The sequence below is a fragment of the Gambusia affinis genome, linkage group LG23, assembly GCF_019740435.1.
Source record: "Gambusia affinis linkage group LG23, SWU_Gaff_1.0, whole genome shotgun sequence".
NCBI lineage: Eukaryota > Metazoa > Chordata > Actinopteri > Cyprinodontiformes > Poeciliidae > Gambusia > Gambusia affinis.
Window position 1 is genome coordinate 18261639 of NC_057890.1, and position 18694 is coordinate 18280332.

Consider the following 18694-nt stretch of genomic DNA (forward strand, 5'->3'; position numbering starts at 1 on the left):
AGGTCCCCTGTAGTTCTATGCTAGACTATGCTAGGCGGCTAATATAACACTTTAAAACCAGCATTTTTCTCCTCAAACACTGCCACTAAGGAATACATTAAAGAAATAATTATTTTATATTAAGAATTGTAGCATAGAAAAGATCACACATCAGAATCAGATTCAAATCTAGACTTTAACTTAGCCACAACATTACAAAGCCTTAATTTTGTTTTTTTTGTTTTGAGCCATTGGTGTGCTGCATAACTTTTCTTCACCTAATGAGATTATTGAAAAAATACTTTCTTTACTCACGTTATCTTTGATTTATGTTTTTGACATAATATGAAAAGAAAAAATTAATTTCAGAACCACAAATATGTTTTGTCATATCAATTCTTAAAAAGACCCCAAATAAAAGTTTCTCTTACCATTTATTAATTAAAATTTAAATTATTGAGATGTACTCAATTTTACACAAGTAAACGTTCAAAAGGACATTATAGCATAATTTCAGCAGTTATTTGCAGAATATTGCAATTTCTCACATTACAGCCCGATTTATTATAACTAATTTTATTCTATATTAAAACAACAAAACATAAACAAAAAGACAAATAATTAAAAAAAGAAATCTACTGCAGAATGCAATTAAGCTACAAAGAAAAAATAAAAAGCCAGGCTAAAAATAAAGAAATCAGTAAAAAAAAAATGTAACCACCATTAAAGCATGATTATTTTTCTCTGTAAAAATAAAACTAATATGAATCCATTCAAGGAAAAAAACTGCATTGTTGAAATGTCTGAGGTTCAATTCAGCGAGGAAAAAAGTGATATCAGGTAAAATTGATTCCTCCAGGTAAAGTTTTGGTTTCCTGATTCACCAAACTGAATCCCAGTTTCAAACATCCAGCTGTTGATTTGAGGTGAAGTCAAAAAATGTGGAGGTAGTCCACCATCTTTATTCTTTCCATTCATTTTGTGCAGCTCCGTAGCATGATACCACCACCACTTCGCCCAACAGCTAGTCCATAGTTAGACGTCTACTTTACTTGGGTTTTAGTGTTTCAACAACACTGCAAAACCTCCAAAGTTTTACCAACAATTTCTGCCTAGTGTCTAGTGAAAATATCTTAGTACACTTGAAATAAGACAGAATTAACTTACAGTAACTTTTCAGCAAGAGTATCTTATTTTAAGTTAATAATTCCTTACATTTGATGAAAAACTACTGGAGAAAATCTGCCAGTGGAACAAATACTTTTTCATCAATATTAAGAAATTATTGAGCTAAAACAGGCTCCTATTTGTTGCTGAAAAATTACTTGTAAGTTAGTTTTGTCTTATTTAAAGTGTACTAAGAACTAGAAACTAGACAAAAATACTTGGTAAGACTTTCTGTAGTTGGAGTGAATGATCTGAAAAAGTCGACTTCTTTGCTCCTAAAACATTTAACCAAACATTAAAGGGTGTGTATATTTGCTTTTTTGTAAAAATCCTGTGTGTTTAAAACTTGATTGATAAGAAGGCAGTCTTTGTTTTACATGATCAAATTCACCCTAGAATATGAGTAAATAAATCATTAAATACCTAAAATGAACAACACTGAAGCCCATGATGAGTGGCAGCACAAACGATGTGCAGAATAGGCAGCGTCAGGGGAAGCAGCTGGTAAACGCTTCGTTTTGGTCTGATTTCTGTTGATCCGTTGCTCTAAAACTGTCCAGTTTGTCAACTAAATCTCAAATATTCGCAGGAAATTCTGCAGACAACTCAGACCCAAATCTATCCGTGCAAAAACTCCTGAAAGGCCGTTATCCTGATCTTTGTGGAAAGGAAAATTTTGATTTTTGAAGCGAACACTGCTTTGGATTTTGAATTGAGGCGATGCTACAATGTGTTTCTGCTTCTTTTCCTGAAGAGTAAAATTTTAAAGAAATGTTTTGTTCCTCTAAAGGACATTCTGAGACATCTAAGGAGGTTTCTTCCTCTGGTTGCTGTGAGGGGTCAGAGGTCAGCCTATGGCTTCTGAGCCAGGCGGCTTTTTCCCTCCTCCTGTTCAAGCAGCTTGAAGTGAGTGTAGGACAGGATTCCTGCCAGTGTACAGAGGATTCCCAACGCCTGAGGGACAGAGAGACAGAGACAGAGAGACTGTTTAGGAGGACATTAATGGTTGACTCCACGGAGCAGAGCTAGAGGAAGTTAGCTTCACCTGGTTGAGAGACAGCGGGTCGTGGAAGAGCAGATATCCTCCAATCAGAGTGATGCAGAACTTGAAATGACCGAACATGTTGTAGCTGAAGGAGGCAGTCAAGGGACAACAAACAGATGGATGAACGGACGGATAAACAAATAATCCCTCCTGAACAACCTGAGCCCTCATCACCACTCCCCCCCCTCTGTGCATGAAGGATACGTTACAGCTGAAGTGTTCCCAATGATCCAGTAGATGGAAAGATTAACGAGGAACGCCACCACACCTGAGAACAGCACCGCCACCTGGTCGGAGGGAGAACAAGATTGTTAATATTTCAGGAAAAAACAGAGTTAGCTGCTCTGTGTTAGCATTAGCATTAGTGTTAGTGTTAGCATGTTTGAAGTCTGACCAGAGCAGGCAGTGACCAGGGTCCAAATATCCCACCATCTCCGGCCAGTGGCTCAAACAGCGGGATGATCCCGAGGAGGATGGCGGATGACAGAGGAGCCTGAGGAGTACGGAGGGCCAAATGGGACAAGATTAAACAAATATGTCATGAAATAAATAAATGTCTCATTAAATTATGTAACATACATTTTAAATGATGAAATTTAATATTTTTTAAACTAATTTCATTTAAAAATACACAAAATGAAACTAAAGAAAAAAGTGATGCACAGATTCTCAAAATTCTCTCTGTAAATCTGAAAAGTGTGGCATGTATTTGTTTTTCGGCCTTTCAGTTTTTGTGTCTACCAGCTTTGCCCATTTAGATGCAAATTCTTGTTAGATGCAAATTCAATTCTTGCAAATACTTCTTAGCAAACTTAACCAAGCTGCGTGGAGCACATCTGTGAATAGCAGTTTTAGTCGTAATACAGCTAGATTTTGGTCTGGACTTTGATTAGGCCATTTTAATGTATGTTTTGATCTAAAACATTGTAGCTCTGGCTGAATGTTTGTGTTCAGAAATGTCCTTCCTCTAATCAGCCAGTACTTAGGAGTTCCCCTGCTTTATAAACGTACCCCGCCCCCAGCATGATGCTGCCGGATGCAGCATCTGTTTTTGACCAATATGGCGTTTAGTATGTAGGGCAAAAACTGTACAGGTTGTGATTAATTTTGCAAGTCAGCAGTGATAAGATAAGTCTCAACTGGACTGTTTATTAGGAGCAATAACGGACCTTCGACCTGCACCAGACTTCTTACCTGATAGTAGAGAAGCTGCATGGAGTTCACCTGGAGCTCATGCTGTTTCGCCCCCACCCACTGAAACACAAAAAGGGTTTTTGCATCATTTCAGTTTAGTTTGCTGCTCTCAGAGGATCCATGGGTGGATATTTACTCACCACTTGGTAAAGTGAAGTGACAAGAACCCCCAGTGTGGCAAAAACCGTCCCCAACAGGTTGAAACGCACGTCGTAGTAGGAGTTCAATATCACCCCCAAAGTTATGGGCACCTGGAAGGACAAATGAAGCAAAACTCTGATCTTTTACTGAATGTTTTATCAAGGAAACAGCAGATTTCCAAAATCAGACTTTTATTACCACAACTAACAATTATATTTGTAATCGATCAAAAAATTGGCACATTCTGCAGATTTATTATTTAGTCACTTAACCTTTCACAATATTATAAATACATTAAAATATCAAAATAAACAATTCAATTTGTTTATTGAATTAAGTAAAACTGATTACTTAATTAAAAATATTAATTACAATTAATCCAATTACTAAGTAACAACCATTTAGTCATGATTAAGCCAATTAATTGAAATTAATTAGATTATTGCAATTATTCCAATCAGTTGCAAATATTCAGATTAGTCATAACTAATTGGATTAATTGCAATTAATCTGATTACTTGCAATTAACTCAATTAGTCAAAATTAATCTGATTAATCATTATTTATCTGGTTAATTGTGAGTATTCCGATTAGTTGCAATTAATCCAATCAATTTTAATTTATGCAATTAGTTGCAATTAAGCTGATTAGTCCCAATTAACCATGATTAGTAATAATTAATTGTGATTAATCTGATTAATCGTTTGAGCCCTATAGATTTTCCTCACTAGTGTCAGCTTAATCTTGGTAGAGAAGGTCTTCTTGTAATATGTGATCTGGATGAGGATGATGACGGGCGTGGTCATGACTTTGGCCAGCTGGTACGTTCCTATCGAGTTGTTCTGAAGAGAGAGGTTGGTGAAGGCCACAAAGCCACAAAAGCTGAGTGCCAACCACATGATCCTACGCACTGGTAGGCTTTTTGGACAGAAAATGTCCATTTTCTGGCAGATGTAGAGTCCCAACCATGTGACCACAAAATGAACGAGGGTGAGGGTCATGTTGGGGAAGCCGTAGTGGACGTAGATCCACTTGTTGATGAAGACGATGCAGATGGAGGAGAAGAGGTTGACCAGCAGGCCGGTGACGATACGCCGGTTGGCTGAGAACCCAAAGAGCTGCTGGGCCATGGTTCCGGATGGCTCCCAGTTCAACTTTTCCCAGGATGGATTTGTCACGCTCAAAATGTAGGACTACAGAGGAGAAAGAGCAGATTGGAGAAAATATAATCTAAAGAAAAGAATATTAGAAGTGAGTTGATCCAAAGTTCATAAACTCAACTTTTTTTATTATTATTATCATTATTATTATTATTATTATTATTATTATTATTATTATTATATGTTGAACTACAAAAGCAAACAGATCAAGAGATAACACAGTTTTTATACATTATGGATGGATGGATGGATGGATGGACAGACAAATGGTTGAACTGACGAACAGATGCATGGATAAATAGACAGATGGATGGATGGATTTTGGATAAATGAATTGGAAAAAAGAAACTAATGGATGGACAAAACTTCACCAAATGATTGAACATGTAAACAAATTGAGGGTTGAAAAGATGGATAAATGAACAGATGGATGAGTGCATCGACAATTTAATGGACAGAAAGACGTTTGGATGAATTTAACTTCAGGACAGAGAATAAAGTCTGGAACTACAATGATTTTCAACACTAATACAGGAATCAAACCCAACTTTTAGTCCTCAAACAGCTCAGAAAACCAGCCTCGTTATTCTAGTGGAGACATTTGACTCCAAAGATTTATATTTATCCTCTAGTTAAAAAACTTTATGAACAGGGAAATTTACTCATATTGTTCTCTCAAATTTATTAAATATAGTAGAAATAATTTAAAAGTGAGTTCCTGTAGTTTTAATGAGAAATGTAGTTTTAATTTTAGAAACACACACAACTTGTCAATGAGTCTGAGAGTCTGCCACGCAATAAGAAAAGTTTACCTGGGGGTCTGCATCTTCCTTTCTCCTTCCCTGCTTCACTTCGGGATCCGCTCCGGAAATAACCGAGCCAATCCCAGCCTCGGTTCCCTGAGCTTCCTGCTGTAGTCCCGGGGTTTCCAGAGCCAGAATCTCTTCCGAACCCGTGGATTATTCTTCCCAGCCCGTGGACATGCAGCGGTCCAACTGACTAATGCCTGAATCGTCCTGTTTGTTCCTGTTTCCTTCGAGTTTCACACCGCGGAGCCACAGCGGCAGCTAACGGAGCGGAGGGGGGACTGGAGAGCAGAGATGGGTCGCGTAAAGAGATGGCTCACTACACACACACACACAAAAAAACCCACTTTATTTTTTGTTGCGTACGTGAAAGCTCAAAAAATACAATAAAATATTTTTCTCGTAATATTATGACATTTTCTCGTAATTCTCGTAATATTATGACTTTATTCTCAAAATGTTATATATATTTAAATTATTTTATGAGCATGGCCCCAGTACTCTAGAACTCAAGAATATAGTTTTTATCTCTTTATGATTTATTACTTTCCAATGAGAATATCTAATTGGCAAAACACGAGGGTGTAGGAAATGGTAAATCTTTACAGAAATTGCAATAATTTCCTACTAAAGGCACTTGACCCACTGTAATCTATGATACTGGGTTTTCCCAATTGTTGACTTTATATACTTTATTTTTTTATCCATTGTAAAATACTTACTTTAGCCCAGTAGTTATTTTAAAGGACAGTAAAAGTAAATGAATTATTATTGTTGTTATTCTTTAACATTTAAACACGAGGAAACTTCATTTAACTTTTTTAAAAATGGTTTTGACAGGCTCAGTGTGGGTGCAATCTAACTCTTTATCTTAGGGGGCAGTAGAGAGTATTAAGCGTGTTAGTTGATGAGAGTTTAAAAGAAAAGAAGAAAGACTGCTAAACCTCGTGAAGCGGGAACAGACAGCTCTCCAAAATGGACTGGTAAATGTCATTTCACAATTTTAAGTTTTTAATTGTGTTTAATTTGCTCCTTATTTTATATTCTGTTTGTGTTCATTTTCTTGCTGCGTAGTTTTCTTTAGCGGCAGCTATCTATGCTAACCCTTCCTTCCACTGTGAATGCTGATGCTAAAGGGCTAATTTTGTTTACACTTTATTTAAATTGTTCATAGTTGGAAATGGAGAAATACATACATTAACGTGAGTTATAAAATGGAGAAGATAAAGAGGGTTAACTTCAAAACCGATAATAACAGAGTTGAAGACCCGCTTTAATAAAGGATTTTTAATGTTATTGGAGCTTTTCTGTATCAGAAAAGTAGATTTCGGTACACAATCACTGCCAAAACCTAGCATCCGTATGACCAACGACAACATTTAATATCCCTTTGGGATCAATAAAGCACATTTTAATTTGAATTGAAAACACACCACTGTTGGATTAAACTAGATAGGAATGTTCTCCAGAAAGTATGAGAGGTTACAAACCCAGTAAAGCGACTGTTATGAAGCAACCGACACTTTTTCAAGGGTTAGCAGGCTCAAATTGTGCGCTATAAAAACTTTATGCAACATTAACACCACTTTATGGTGTTGGGTGATCATAACATGCAGTAACACAGATATTAAGCACGGATAGAGTTAATAAATGTACCAATCTACTCACTGGGAACACAACTGACACAATTGTCTAGAAAACTGTACATTATTTCTCTAAATAGATGGTAAATGATAAAAAGTCGATGCTGAATGAATATGCTCTTCAGAGAGCAATGCATGAATACAATGATGGATTGAGTGGAGGAAAAACCCATTTAACTCCATCCATCTATCGACTATTTCATCATATTTTGCTCTTAAATGTACACTTTTAAGTGATAAAATGAATAAAAATAATAACTCACTACATGTTTCTTTTTGTCCTGAAGGGGTCAGAATGAGCTGCCATCTCCGGTGGTGAGAGATGATGAGGTGACGGTCGCCGCCCGCAGGAGGAAGAAAGTAGCCTGTATCCTTAAAAGAAAATACTTTTATTTGTGAGCTCAGATTTTAAAAAAACTCTTGATTTTGACTGTTGTTCCTGGAGAAAACAGATTATTTTTGTTTTACATGAGAGTCCTCCAATCACAGTTTTGTGAATCAGGATTTCAGAGGATAAAGATGCCATTAGAGAACATCAGAGTCCAGTAAAGTTATTAAAATGCTGTTTGTATCCCTGATAGCTAAGTAGCTTTGCAGCAATTGTTGTTTAGTTGATCATTCATTAAGTGCTGTTTTTCTGGAGGTTTGAAATGAACTAGTTATGAAAATCATTTGTTAGAGAAAAGTTTGGGTTATGTTACTGATTCTGTGCTCAGTCCCGTCACCCAGCGGCAGCCCCATCGGCCCCTCGTTCACCCCGGCCCGCTCCTTGAGGAACACACCAGCTCCCCTGTTCCGACAGGCTGGTGAGGGTCAAAGTTCAACGTAGGGTTGGGCAATGTGTTTAATTTTCCATCTAGATCTGGTTTCCAATTTTAATTTCTAAAAAATAAATTACAATTGACAGAAAATATTTTCAAAAAGGGATTTTTATTTTATTCATCCTTTCTGAGGATGAATAATTAGGGTCAGGTACAATATTTAAAATAAAATGTTTACCAGAAAAACATTTTATTAACATTTGGCCTTAAAATTACAAGAAAAATGTCAAATTCAAATTACAGAGTCAAATTACAACTTTGACTCTGGTATTATTACAACTGTAGTCTTGTAACGTCATAACTTTTATTTCATAAAATAGAAAATGGCCCCAATAGGCCATTGTAAATTTGACTGGAACTCAAAGTCCAAAACAAGATGGCTGCCCTGACATCACTGAACTAAGGAGATCCAAGAAGTTCATTGGTGGGGGGAAAAAAATCATTCGGATTTTCCAAAAATTAAATCTTCAAAACCAAAAAATGTGTTTTATCGCCCAGCCCACGTCCAAATATTTTACCATAAATCCACTCCACGTTGGACTAAATCCCAAACTTTGCCCTCGTCTTTTTGTCTCCAAGTCACTCCCAGAGTTCCAGACGTCTCCTCCATTTTGGTTCCTGGCGCTCGGACGCTGCGATACACACACACACCCCGACACAACACGGTGAGACACGCATTCAGAAGCTGGTGTCCATCTTGTATTTGGGTTTGTTTGTATTTAATTTATTTGCGTGTGAGCAGAACTTGGAGGACAGCGATTGGACCAACAGCTTGTATACGTCCCCCGTCTCCGCATTGGACAGCAGCAGCTTCTTCAGAGACGACGAGGCGAACCTGAGCTCAGCGCTGCTGAAGGAGGACGACCCAGGAGAGGCTGGTGAGGGACTCCAGTCTGATTGGCTGCTGTGCGGTTTTGATCATCTCGTTTTAACATCGGGCTCTCTGATTGGCTCAGTGGCTGCCAGTCTTTTCCCAGAGTTCCTGGCCTCCTTCCTGAAGCACTCTTCTTCTGCTGTGTTTGAGCTGCTGGAGGATTATCAGAACATCTGCCAGGAGAAGGTACCGGAAACAGAACCATGGAGTTCTGCTTCTTACATTTTATTTATTCTATTTAGGGCTGGGCGATAAATCAATAACAGTATATCTCATATTTATCATGATATATATTGTTATTGATTTATTGTGATCAGTGTCACAATAAATCTGTGGTACTGAATATCCGCTGACCTGTGATACAGTTAACTGACTTGTTCTTTGGTTGCCTAGCAACAACCTGCTGGCAGTTTCAAGTTTGCCCCCCCAACTTCAGTTGCCTAGCAACAACTTGTTGAGTAACTGATGCACTGTTCCGCCACTGTGTCTCAAAACAGCATAAAGTAAAAATGGAGAGAAAAACTGTGGATAAAACAGGAAACGTTACACCAAATGATATTTAAAACAAAATAACAAATCAATTTCTGATAACGACTGATATGTTTTTCAGCCATGTTGTCCAGCCCTAGCTCTGTTACATTACCCCAGAAATGATTGTGATAAACAGAGACATTATTTTGATACCATATTGAACTGAAATAGTAATATTATGCAAAAATACCCACACAAAGATACAACAACAACTTTAATTTCTAAAGAGTATTTAACAGTGTAACTGTAACATTTTAAATATCCAAAATGAATAAAACAACCCAAACTACAGTAATTAAAACAGATTATGAAGTTTAGGTATTTTTTAGAGTATGAAAAATGTAAATTTCTTGCTGCATTTTGATGAATAAAAAGACAGAACCTGATCCTGGTTCTGTTGCAGGTGAATGTTCTGCAGTCTGTGGTTCTGCGAGCGGGTCAGAACAGTAAGACGGCGGGGGTCCGCTGGCTGCTGCAGCAGGAGAACTGCACCTGGAGGCTCATCGCCTCTCTCTACAGGTATCCATCCAGCTCCCTCAGCGCCCCTTCGTCTCCTTTTTAAATCAACTTGGTTTCTGATTCTGCAGAGATCGGATCCAGTTGGCGCTGGAAGAGGACATGATGATCGACATGGTCGTAAGTGGAAGTTTTTTAAAATAAAAAATGAGACAAAAAGCTGCAAGATTACAAGAATCCCTGAATTTGGAAGAAAAATATTAAGAAATAAGGGATCATTTCTTCATCCGTCGTTAATTCTGTTAACCGTTTCACGCTTGAGGAATAATCATGATGAGATTAAAAATTTTTCTGCAGGTTCCCAGTGAAAGTGAGAAGGTTGTTGTGGAGCAACTTTTCCAGAGAGACGCCATCGTGCGACAGAGCCAGGTAACACGGCACATTCTGCATGTTTTTGATTTTACTACTTTAGCTTATTTGATGTAATATTAAGAAATCCATTGAGTTAAACATTTTATTGCGTAAAACGCAACAAGAAATCATTTAAGATTCTAACAATTAATGGGATTAATTATGATGAATCGATTAATGAAATTATCTTCAACTAGTTAATGATTATCGATTAATCATTAACTTGCTGAGAAAACATGTTCGGAGCAGTAATTAAGCCAAAACTGCACAAAATAAATACACATTTTGCATTTAAATTAAAAACAACCTGTATAAATATGTTTAGCCAAGTAGCTTTTGGATTCATTTGAATTTTCATTTTAGACAATAAAATACTTATTTTCTTATTAAAAATAGGAGTTTAATTAGTATTATTATAATTAGCATTTTTTAAATGCATTTCTAATATTAAATAAAAAGGCCAAAGTGGTTAAATGAAAATTAGTTTTTTATTAATCATCAGAATAATCGATTACAAAAATAATTGTTTGCGTTCCTTTAGTGTGTAGCCAAGAATTCATCTACCGCATAAATTTTTAAAAATATTTTCTAAATATGTATAAATTTACTAATGAGAAAATAAAAATGTTCAGTTTATTCTGAATATTATGAAAAATTCAGTTCTTTATGTTATGGAAAGATAGTCAGTCCTGATGTTAGAGAAAACTCAAGTTTTTATTTTTTATTAAATTTACCATAAAGTATTTTTATATTTTTGAATTGAATTTAAAGATTAATCTTTGCTCATTGCTGCTTTGAACAGTTTTGGACTTCGTTCTACTGAGACACTCTTGAGATTAAACTGTTGTTTTCCTGCAGCTGGTGGTTGATTGGCTGGAGAGCATCGCCAAGGATCAGATTGGAGATTTTTCCGATAATATTGAATACTACGCCAAAAACGTCTGCTGGTGAGTTTATCTGATAATGATTCCTCGGTGAAACTCACCTGTGAGTTTTAAAACACCTGTCTGCGTTTTAGGGAGAACACGCTTCACGCTCTGAAGATGAGGAGCAATAGTGCCTCCGACTTCCACGTTCCTCTGGTCACGGAGCTGGTGAGGCTCGGTTCTGCAGAGGAAACGGATCTCTACGCCTCGTTAGGATGTTAGCATGTAACGGTTCCGTTTTTCTGTTTAGGACCCAGACGCTCCCCTCCGGCAACAGCGCCCCCTGGCGGACCTGGACAGAGAAGACGATGCCCGGCTGCTGAAGAACCTGTTCACTCTGATCCGAGCGGGAATGACGGATGAGGTGGAGCAAACTTCACTTCGTTAATCAGGATTTCTCTTCTCTTTCAGCTTTCATTACATTTTTGCATGTTTTGCGTTTTGTTTCCAGGCTCAGAGGCTTTGTAAACGCTGCGGTCAGGCCTGGAGAGCAGCAACGCTGGAGGGCTGGAAACTGTACCATGACCCCAACATGACCTCAGGTCACTACTGACCACATGTTGACATGATTATCGTTCTTAAAGCTAGGATTTATGATGACCGCAGATAGAAAATTAGAAAAAACTGCAAAAATAAGGAATAACCTGACAGTTTGTTCCTGCAGGAAACTCAGAGCTGCAGCCTGTTGAGGGAAACCCACAGCGAGGGATCTGGAAGGCCTGCTGCTGGAGGATGGCAGAGGAGGTCCGCACTTTCACCTGCAGCATCCAAAAGATTCAGTTAGAAATTAAGATGTTTGGAAGTTAAATGAAAAAGTCTCCCATATTGGTTTCTATTGTTTTTCCACAACTGAATTTAGACTAAATTTAGTTTAACTGAGACACATTTCACACTTAACGCAGAGCTGCACCCAGTCATTATTGTAGTAATCTATTATTCCGACTTTTAATTGGATAAGAAATCGCATATCTTTCATAAAAGCTTATTTTCTTACACAATATTAGAAATGTAGTAAGATGCAAATAAGAGAATTAATTCAGAAGGAGCTTAAGGGTTGTTATGTGACGTCACTTCCAGGAACTTTGTAGCTGACGGCCATCTTGGTAGTGGCCTGAGTTTGTTACTTTTTAAGCAAATTGGCTTTTTTTTTAAGATTGTGTTCTCCAGTTAATGATTAATGGATTACTAGGTTGACAATTATTTTAATAATTGATTAATCACGATTAATCGTTCAGCCCTGATTCAAATCTGACTTTTTTGTTTTTGTTTCAGGAGCAGCTGAACAGATACGAACGGGCGATCTACGCCAGCCTGAGTGGAAACATCAAACCGGTGAGGGTTTCACTCCCGATGTACCTCAGGGTCCAACACTGGGCCCGTTCCCAAACTAATAATGTTTCATCAGTATTAAGGAAGTTTTGACTTGAAGCAAACTCGCTGAAAATGTACTTAGAAGTTGTTTTATTTCAAGTGAATTAAGATGTTTGTATTAGAAACTAGACCAGAAGTACTTGGTAAAATGTTCATCTTAATGTTAATAAAACAGCTTTCATGTTCTTTTCTAAGTGCAAAAATAAAGACAAAGTTCCAATTATTACAGTTGATATACAAGTATTAACACCAGTACAAAATAATTAATACTTAGAATTAATATTCGTATCATCACTGTAAATATTATAAGTTATATGTAATGTAACTATAGTAATAATATAATGTATGGAAATTAGCCTCTCTGGCTAAATCTGTCAAACTTAAGTAATTTATTTATTTTCACGTCATTCGATAATAAATCTGAATCTAGTGTTTCTGGCTGATGGCCGTTTGTGTGTTTCAGATTTTGGCCGTGTGCGAGACGTGGGAGGATTGCGTTTGGGCGTACTTCCGGGTCATGGTGGACTCGCTGGTGGAAAAGGATCTGATGTCATCGGGCATGACGCATCAGGAGCTGGAGACACTACCGCGGGAATATCTGGAGGCCAAGTAAGACACAAAGAGATGAAGAAGAACCGCAGGAGGAGTTTGTCTCTCATTTCTCTGCCATCTTCCTCTCAGCTGGACCATGGAGAAAGTTTTCGAGGAGCTCCAGGCGTCAGAATCTAAGGTGAACCTCTTGATGAATGAATGAGGGGCGTCGTTATGAACACATGACTAAACCTGTGAATCTGTGTTTGTGTCGTTGGAACAGCGAGTTCTGGAAGAGACCAGAGAACATTTTCACGTCATCCAAAAGTTTGTGATTCTTGGCGATCTGGACGGTGAGATCTCACGGTTTACTTCCTGTATGGTGGCTGAGGAAGGTCAATTTTAAGGAGCCACATTCTGATCTATACTGCCTCGCACAAGTTCACACCCACCAAACATTTCCCATCTGATCATCATCTTCCACGGGTCCTTCTTTCCTTCCATGTGTCCTAACGTCTCTCCTTTCTTCCTGTTTTACTTCTTTCCTTTGTTCCTTACTTCCTTATGTTCTTTGTTCCTTCCTTTCTAGTTGCTTCCCATTCTTCCTACTTTCTCTCCTTCCTTTCAATAATAATTCTGATATTGGTTCAGATATTTTCTATAATTCAATAAAATAAATTATTTTATTTTATCTTATTTTTTAGGGGTGTAAATACTTTTGGCACTAGAAGTGGGTTCTTGACGGGTGTTTACTTTCTTTCAGAGTCTCTAAATGTGGCTGAAAATCAACAAATTATCTCCAGTTTCTGATATTTTTACTGATTTTTTCTTTTTGCTCATTCTTGTTCAGGTCTGATGGAGGAGTTTTCTGATTGGCTCACAGCCTCTAAGCCCCTCCCTCTGCACCTGCTGCGCTTCATGACTCACCTGGTGTTGTTTTTCCGCTCTCTTGGTTTGGCTTTAAAGGTAAGGTTTTGTTTTTAATATTTCTAATAAAACATGAAGGGAAGTAGCAGTGAGATAATTTCTTTGTTCTGAAGGAGGAAGTGTGTGTGGACGTGCTGAAATCGTACGTCTCCCTCCTGATCCGGGACCAGCAGACCGACCTGGTGGCGAGTTACGTGGGTCAGCTTCCCGCGGCGCTGGCCACCAACCAGTACGCCGCCTTCCTGGAGACGGTCAGCCAGCCAGAGCAGCGCCCCCGCTGCCTGCAGCTGGCAACTGCAGCAGGTCAGTTGTTGCAAACCTGCAGAAATCGTTGCAAAACGTTTAGTTTGTTGTTCAACATTCCATAATTTTTACAAATAATTTAGTGTAAATGTTGCCTCATAGCTTTAGATTTTAGATGACCATGAGTTCTGCAGCAGAAAATTTTATTATTAATGAGGTTTTTAGTAACAATCCTGTCTATTTATGATAAAATATGTAATATTAAACCAAAACTGGATGATAAAAGTCTTCTTTTCATGTTTGTTTTTTTTTAGGACAATTTTGTTTACACACACATCGTAATTTATTTTATGTTTCTGTTGTTTTTGTTTATTTATTTTGGATATTTAAATTGTCTTCCAGTTCCAGTGTTAAACACTCATTAGAATTTAAAGTTTATTGATATTTGAGAATGTGTTCTTACATTTTTATTATCATTATATTACTTTAAAATGGTTGTTTATTGCTATAACTTTTGGGAATTGTATTTTCTAGGAACATTAGTTACTGTGACAAACATATTAGTTAAATTTATTTTATTTTGATAGTCCTTGTGTTTGTTTTTTCAGCGGTTGGTTCCTTTCAATTTTTCCAATTTTTTTTCGCTACGCTAGTTTGATGGATCAAAAGCAACATTTTAAAAATTTAAATCAATTGTTTTAATTTAGATTTTTTATATTGAAACGATTGAATAACACATTTAGTGTTTAATTTATGGGATAAATTTTATTTTGTATTTTTTCTTACAATGCCTGTAACTTTGAGGCCTCCACAGCGCCCCCTGGCGGCCAGCGCTCTGAATAACGCTGACCGTCTGTGTTCAGGTCTGGACGTTTCTGCGATCACCCGGCTGGTGGTGGAGACGGTGCGGCGCAGAGACGACACAAGTTTTACGCATCACAGCCAGACGCTGGAGACGGGAACGACTCAGGTAAAAACATTAAAACGTTTTTTACAGCTGAAACCAGATGTTTTCATACATTGAAAGGACGAGATTCATATTTAATATTTATTTCTTGGAAGGTTTCCTAAACTGCAGTTGATCTTTTTCTGTTCAACAAGGAACCAGGAAGAAAAATCTGAAACTGGTTCATCAAATCTGTCTTAAATTCTTTCCTTTCTTCTCTCCTTTGTTTCGTTCCTTCCTTGCTCCCTTCCTCCTTCTTTGCTTCTTTTTCTTTCTTCCTTTCTTCTTTCCTGTCCTAATTTGCTTATTTCCTTTCCTATCCTTCCTACCCTCTTTCTAAATTTCTTCCTACTTTCCCTTCATCCTTAATTCCTTTCCTCCTTCCTATCTGTCACCGTTTCCTCTGCTCTCACAGGACGACCAGAAGAAGATTGACGTCATTGATTGGCTGCTGTTTGACCCCGCCCACCGGGCCGAGGCGCTGAAGCAGTCCAACGCTATCATGAGGAACTTTCTGGGTACTTCTGATTCGCCGTCAGGAGTTTTTTATTCTTTTTTTAAAATTTTCTCCTGGTATTGACTGAAAGCACCGCCATCTTGTTTCCGCCTCAGCGCTGCAGAAACACGTCGCGGCCAAGGCCGTTTTCTCCAAGGTTCCCGAGGATTCGATGAGGGAGATTTACTCACAGTGGACCGCCGTCGGTCAGACCGCTCCCCTTCCTGCGGAGGACGAGAACGCCATCAGGGAGCACCTGTGCATCCGAGCCTACCTGGTCAGTAGGCGGGGCTCCGATGGCGTCAGCGTGCGGTACCAATGCTAACGCTATCCATTTACAGGAAGCCCATGAGGCGTTCACTGACTGGTTCAGCCACAGCAGCTCCGCTCCACAGAGGCCGGCGTTGGCGCCAGAGGCCAAATTCACAGAGAGAGTGGCCAATGAGATGAAAGAGAAGGAGTACCAGGTAAAAACAGATTCCTAGACGGTTTTGTGTAAAATCTACATTTTAAAATCTTTATATTATGTTATAAAGTTTTTCCCTAATCAAAAACAAACCTGGAGTTTTGCTTTGATCCTTTAATCACCATGGCAACCATTCAGTTGCAAAATACCTGGGTGGACCTAGCCCCGCCTTCAGGTACGCAGCTCCTCCCCTATGTGGCTCCTTCAGACTAGCCAGCAGCAATTAGCAAAACCCCTGGTGGAACATCTGCTGAGCCACGTCTGAAAAAACATTAAAGGGTTAAAGAGGAGCCATTTTGTGATTTGCTGCTTATTTTTGGAAGAATTAATTAACTTTGGTCGATGAATCATGAATGAAAGACGCCGTCACAAACTTAATTTGTTCCAATTTACTTTGTGGACTCTGTTAAAAAGTTCAAAGTCTGACAATAGAAATATTTATAAAATAATTGTATTAAACAAATTTTGGGTTTATGAAGATTTGACTTTTGGAAAATCTGGATGTTTAAAAATAAAATTGGAAATCTGATCTGGTATTACGTTGTAGATTTTATTTTAAGCCATATTTTCCAGCTATATTTGACAGATATAAAATATGATTTTAGCATTCAGATACAGAGCCAGAAACCTCAAAATGACAAGAAATAGACTTGAAATATTTCAGTGTGTGTGATTTCACTTTCTGAAATGAGTGAAAAAATATTTGTCACAAAATTAATTTATTTTACCAGACTGAAACATTTCAGCTCCATCTACATATTGTCCAATTCAAATCAAATAAATGGTTACATTTCCAGTTTTCTGAGAAAGGCAAACAGATTTCATTGAGTTGTTACCTTTGCTGCAGTTCCTCCAGTTGAGCAAGCATGAGGCGACAGTGGGGAAGAAAACACTCTGCTTGTGTCGCTCTCTGAGATTCAGGGATAAAATGTTGTTCTGTTCAAAAACAAACAAAACAGGAAGTTTAGTTCCAACATGTCTGAAATAAAGATCGGCCATGTTGGGTGTGAATCGAGTGTTTTTGTGCTTCAGGCCTCCAGGACAGAGTGGTCGAGTCGCCTTGATGTCCTGACTGAAGACGTGAAGGAGAGAATCTACAACGTGTTGCTGTTCGTAGACGGAGGCTGGATGGTCGACAACAGAGAGGTTCCCTCAATCTGCCATGTGTTCATTTACGTTTCCCTCATTTAGCTATAAACCGAACCCTGTCCAAAATATTACAACCAAAAACAAGAAATAAAACATTTTATTGAGGTCGTTTTAATTTTATCAAGTGATAGTTGCTTATTGCGACAGACTTAAACGCACTAATTGTGTGTATTTGTTCCTAGGAGTCTGAGTCAGATGAGGAGCGCAGCCACCAGATGGCGGCGTTGCGCTCCCTCTGTCTTCCCCGCCTCACCTTCCTGTTGCTCAGCGTGCTGCAGAGTTCCTCCAGGCACCAGGAGGCGCTGCGGCTCGCCGACATCATCTCATCTGACCAGCATAAACTTTACCAGGTAACTGGGATAAACTCCAGCTTTAATTGGCTCTAACGAGACATTAGGACCATATAGAGCAGGGGTGGGCACTCCTGGTCCTCCAGGGCCGCTGCAACTTTTAGATGTTTCTCTACTTCAACACACCTGAGTCAAATCATGAGGTCATTAGCAGGACTCTGGAGAACCAGACTGCACTGAGGAGGAGATTCAGATGTTGGATTCAAATTGTTGGACCAGAGAGACTCTGAGAGAGAAAAAGGAAAGACTCAGGAATATTGGCATTAATATATATTTTTAATAGGAAAAAAATCAAATCCTTGGATTAATCTCAGAATTTTGGTAGGAAAAACTTTCCTAGATTTATTTCTAAATTTCTGAGATTAATCTCAATACTTGTAAATCTGGAAAGTCAAAAATTGTTTTGTTTTTTTCTAGCAATTATTTTTTACTTTAAAACTAAGAACTTCCAGATTAATCTGAAAATTTGAGTTTGTTTTGAACAAATGTTTGATATTTTCACTTTGTTTTCAGAAAATATGTGAGAATAATCTCAAACTTTGAGTTTTTCTGAGGAAATTTCCTCTTTTCTTTTTTTCTATTTACAATGGTCCTAATTCGCCGTCGCAGTTCTCTGCTCTGAGATGACATTGATCGATCGATTGAAATGTTTATGAAGGTTTTTTGTTTTGCAGGTTTTCTCTAAAGAGGAGCTGAGGAGGTTTCTCCAGAAGTTGCGGGACTCGTCGCTCGCTCTCCTGGATCAGGGACTCGGCCCGCTGGGCTACGACCTTCAGCCGTGACCTCAGAGATAAACCTCCACACATTCAGAACATTGTTTGAATTCCTGGTCTCTTGTTTGTTTTCTAAATTGTTTGTTTTTTGCAAAAATAAAGCTTTTTCTCATGAAGCAGAGCTGTGTATATATGATTTTGGTTCCTCTTGAATATAATCAAATTCTGAAAGAATCCTTGCTTTTGTTCCCCCAAAGACATCAAAAAATTAGCAAATATCTTTAAGTTTTGGACAACTGCAGGAGGTATATGCTGCTACCAACTGTTCAAAATTAAAATATTAAATTT

The 18694-nt window shown here is 38.1% G+C and overlaps 2 protein-coding genes across 2 annotated transcripts; one reads left to right on the top strand and one right to left on the bottom strand.

Moving 5' to 3' along the window:
* Window positions 1-396: 396 nt before the first annotated feature.
* On the bottom strand, window positions 397-5808 carry slc35e3 (solute carrier family 35 member E3). Its single transcript, XM_044108279.1, has 8 exons — window positions 5499-5808; window positions 4255-4719; window positions 3526-3636; window positions 3386-3445; window positions 2586-2684; window positions 2396-2478; window positions 2192-2276; window positions 397-2100 (listed from the first exon to the last, which is right to left on the bottom strand). The coding sequence occupies exons 2-8, from the start codon at window positions 4654-4656 to the stop codon at window positions 1999-2001; spliced, it is 942 nt and encodes a 313-aa protein (XP_043964214.1). The 5' UTR covers window positions 4657-4719; window positions 5499-5808; the 3' UTR covers window positions 397-1998.
* A 518-nt stretch (window positions 5809-6326) lies between these two features.
* nup107 (nucleoporin 107) lies at window positions 6327-18522 on the top strand. The gene is made up of 27 exons (XM_044108275.1): window positions 6327-6475; window positions 7423-7502; window positions 7852-7941; window positions 8536-8621; window positions 8699-8834; window positions 8913-9016; window positions 9765-9880; window positions 9949-9997; window positions 10175-10246; window positions 11087-11175; window positions 11247-11322; window positions 11405-11518; window positions 11606-11696; window positions 11819-11898; window positions 12427-12486; window positions 12989-13134; window positions 13207-13255; window positions 13340-13409; window positions 13907-14022; window positions 14097-14286; window positions 15090-15196; window positions 15588-15690; window positions 15785-15945; window positions 16010-16135; window positions 17167-17280; window positions 17466-17633; window positions 18308-18522. The coding sequence occupies exons 1-27, from the start codon at window positions 6468-6470 to the stop codon at window positions 18413-18415; spliced, it is 2709 nt and encodes a 902-aa protein (XP_043964210.1). The 5' UTR covers window positions 6327-6467; the 3' UTR covers window positions 18416-18522.
* Window positions 18523-18694: the final 172 nt, after the last annotated feature.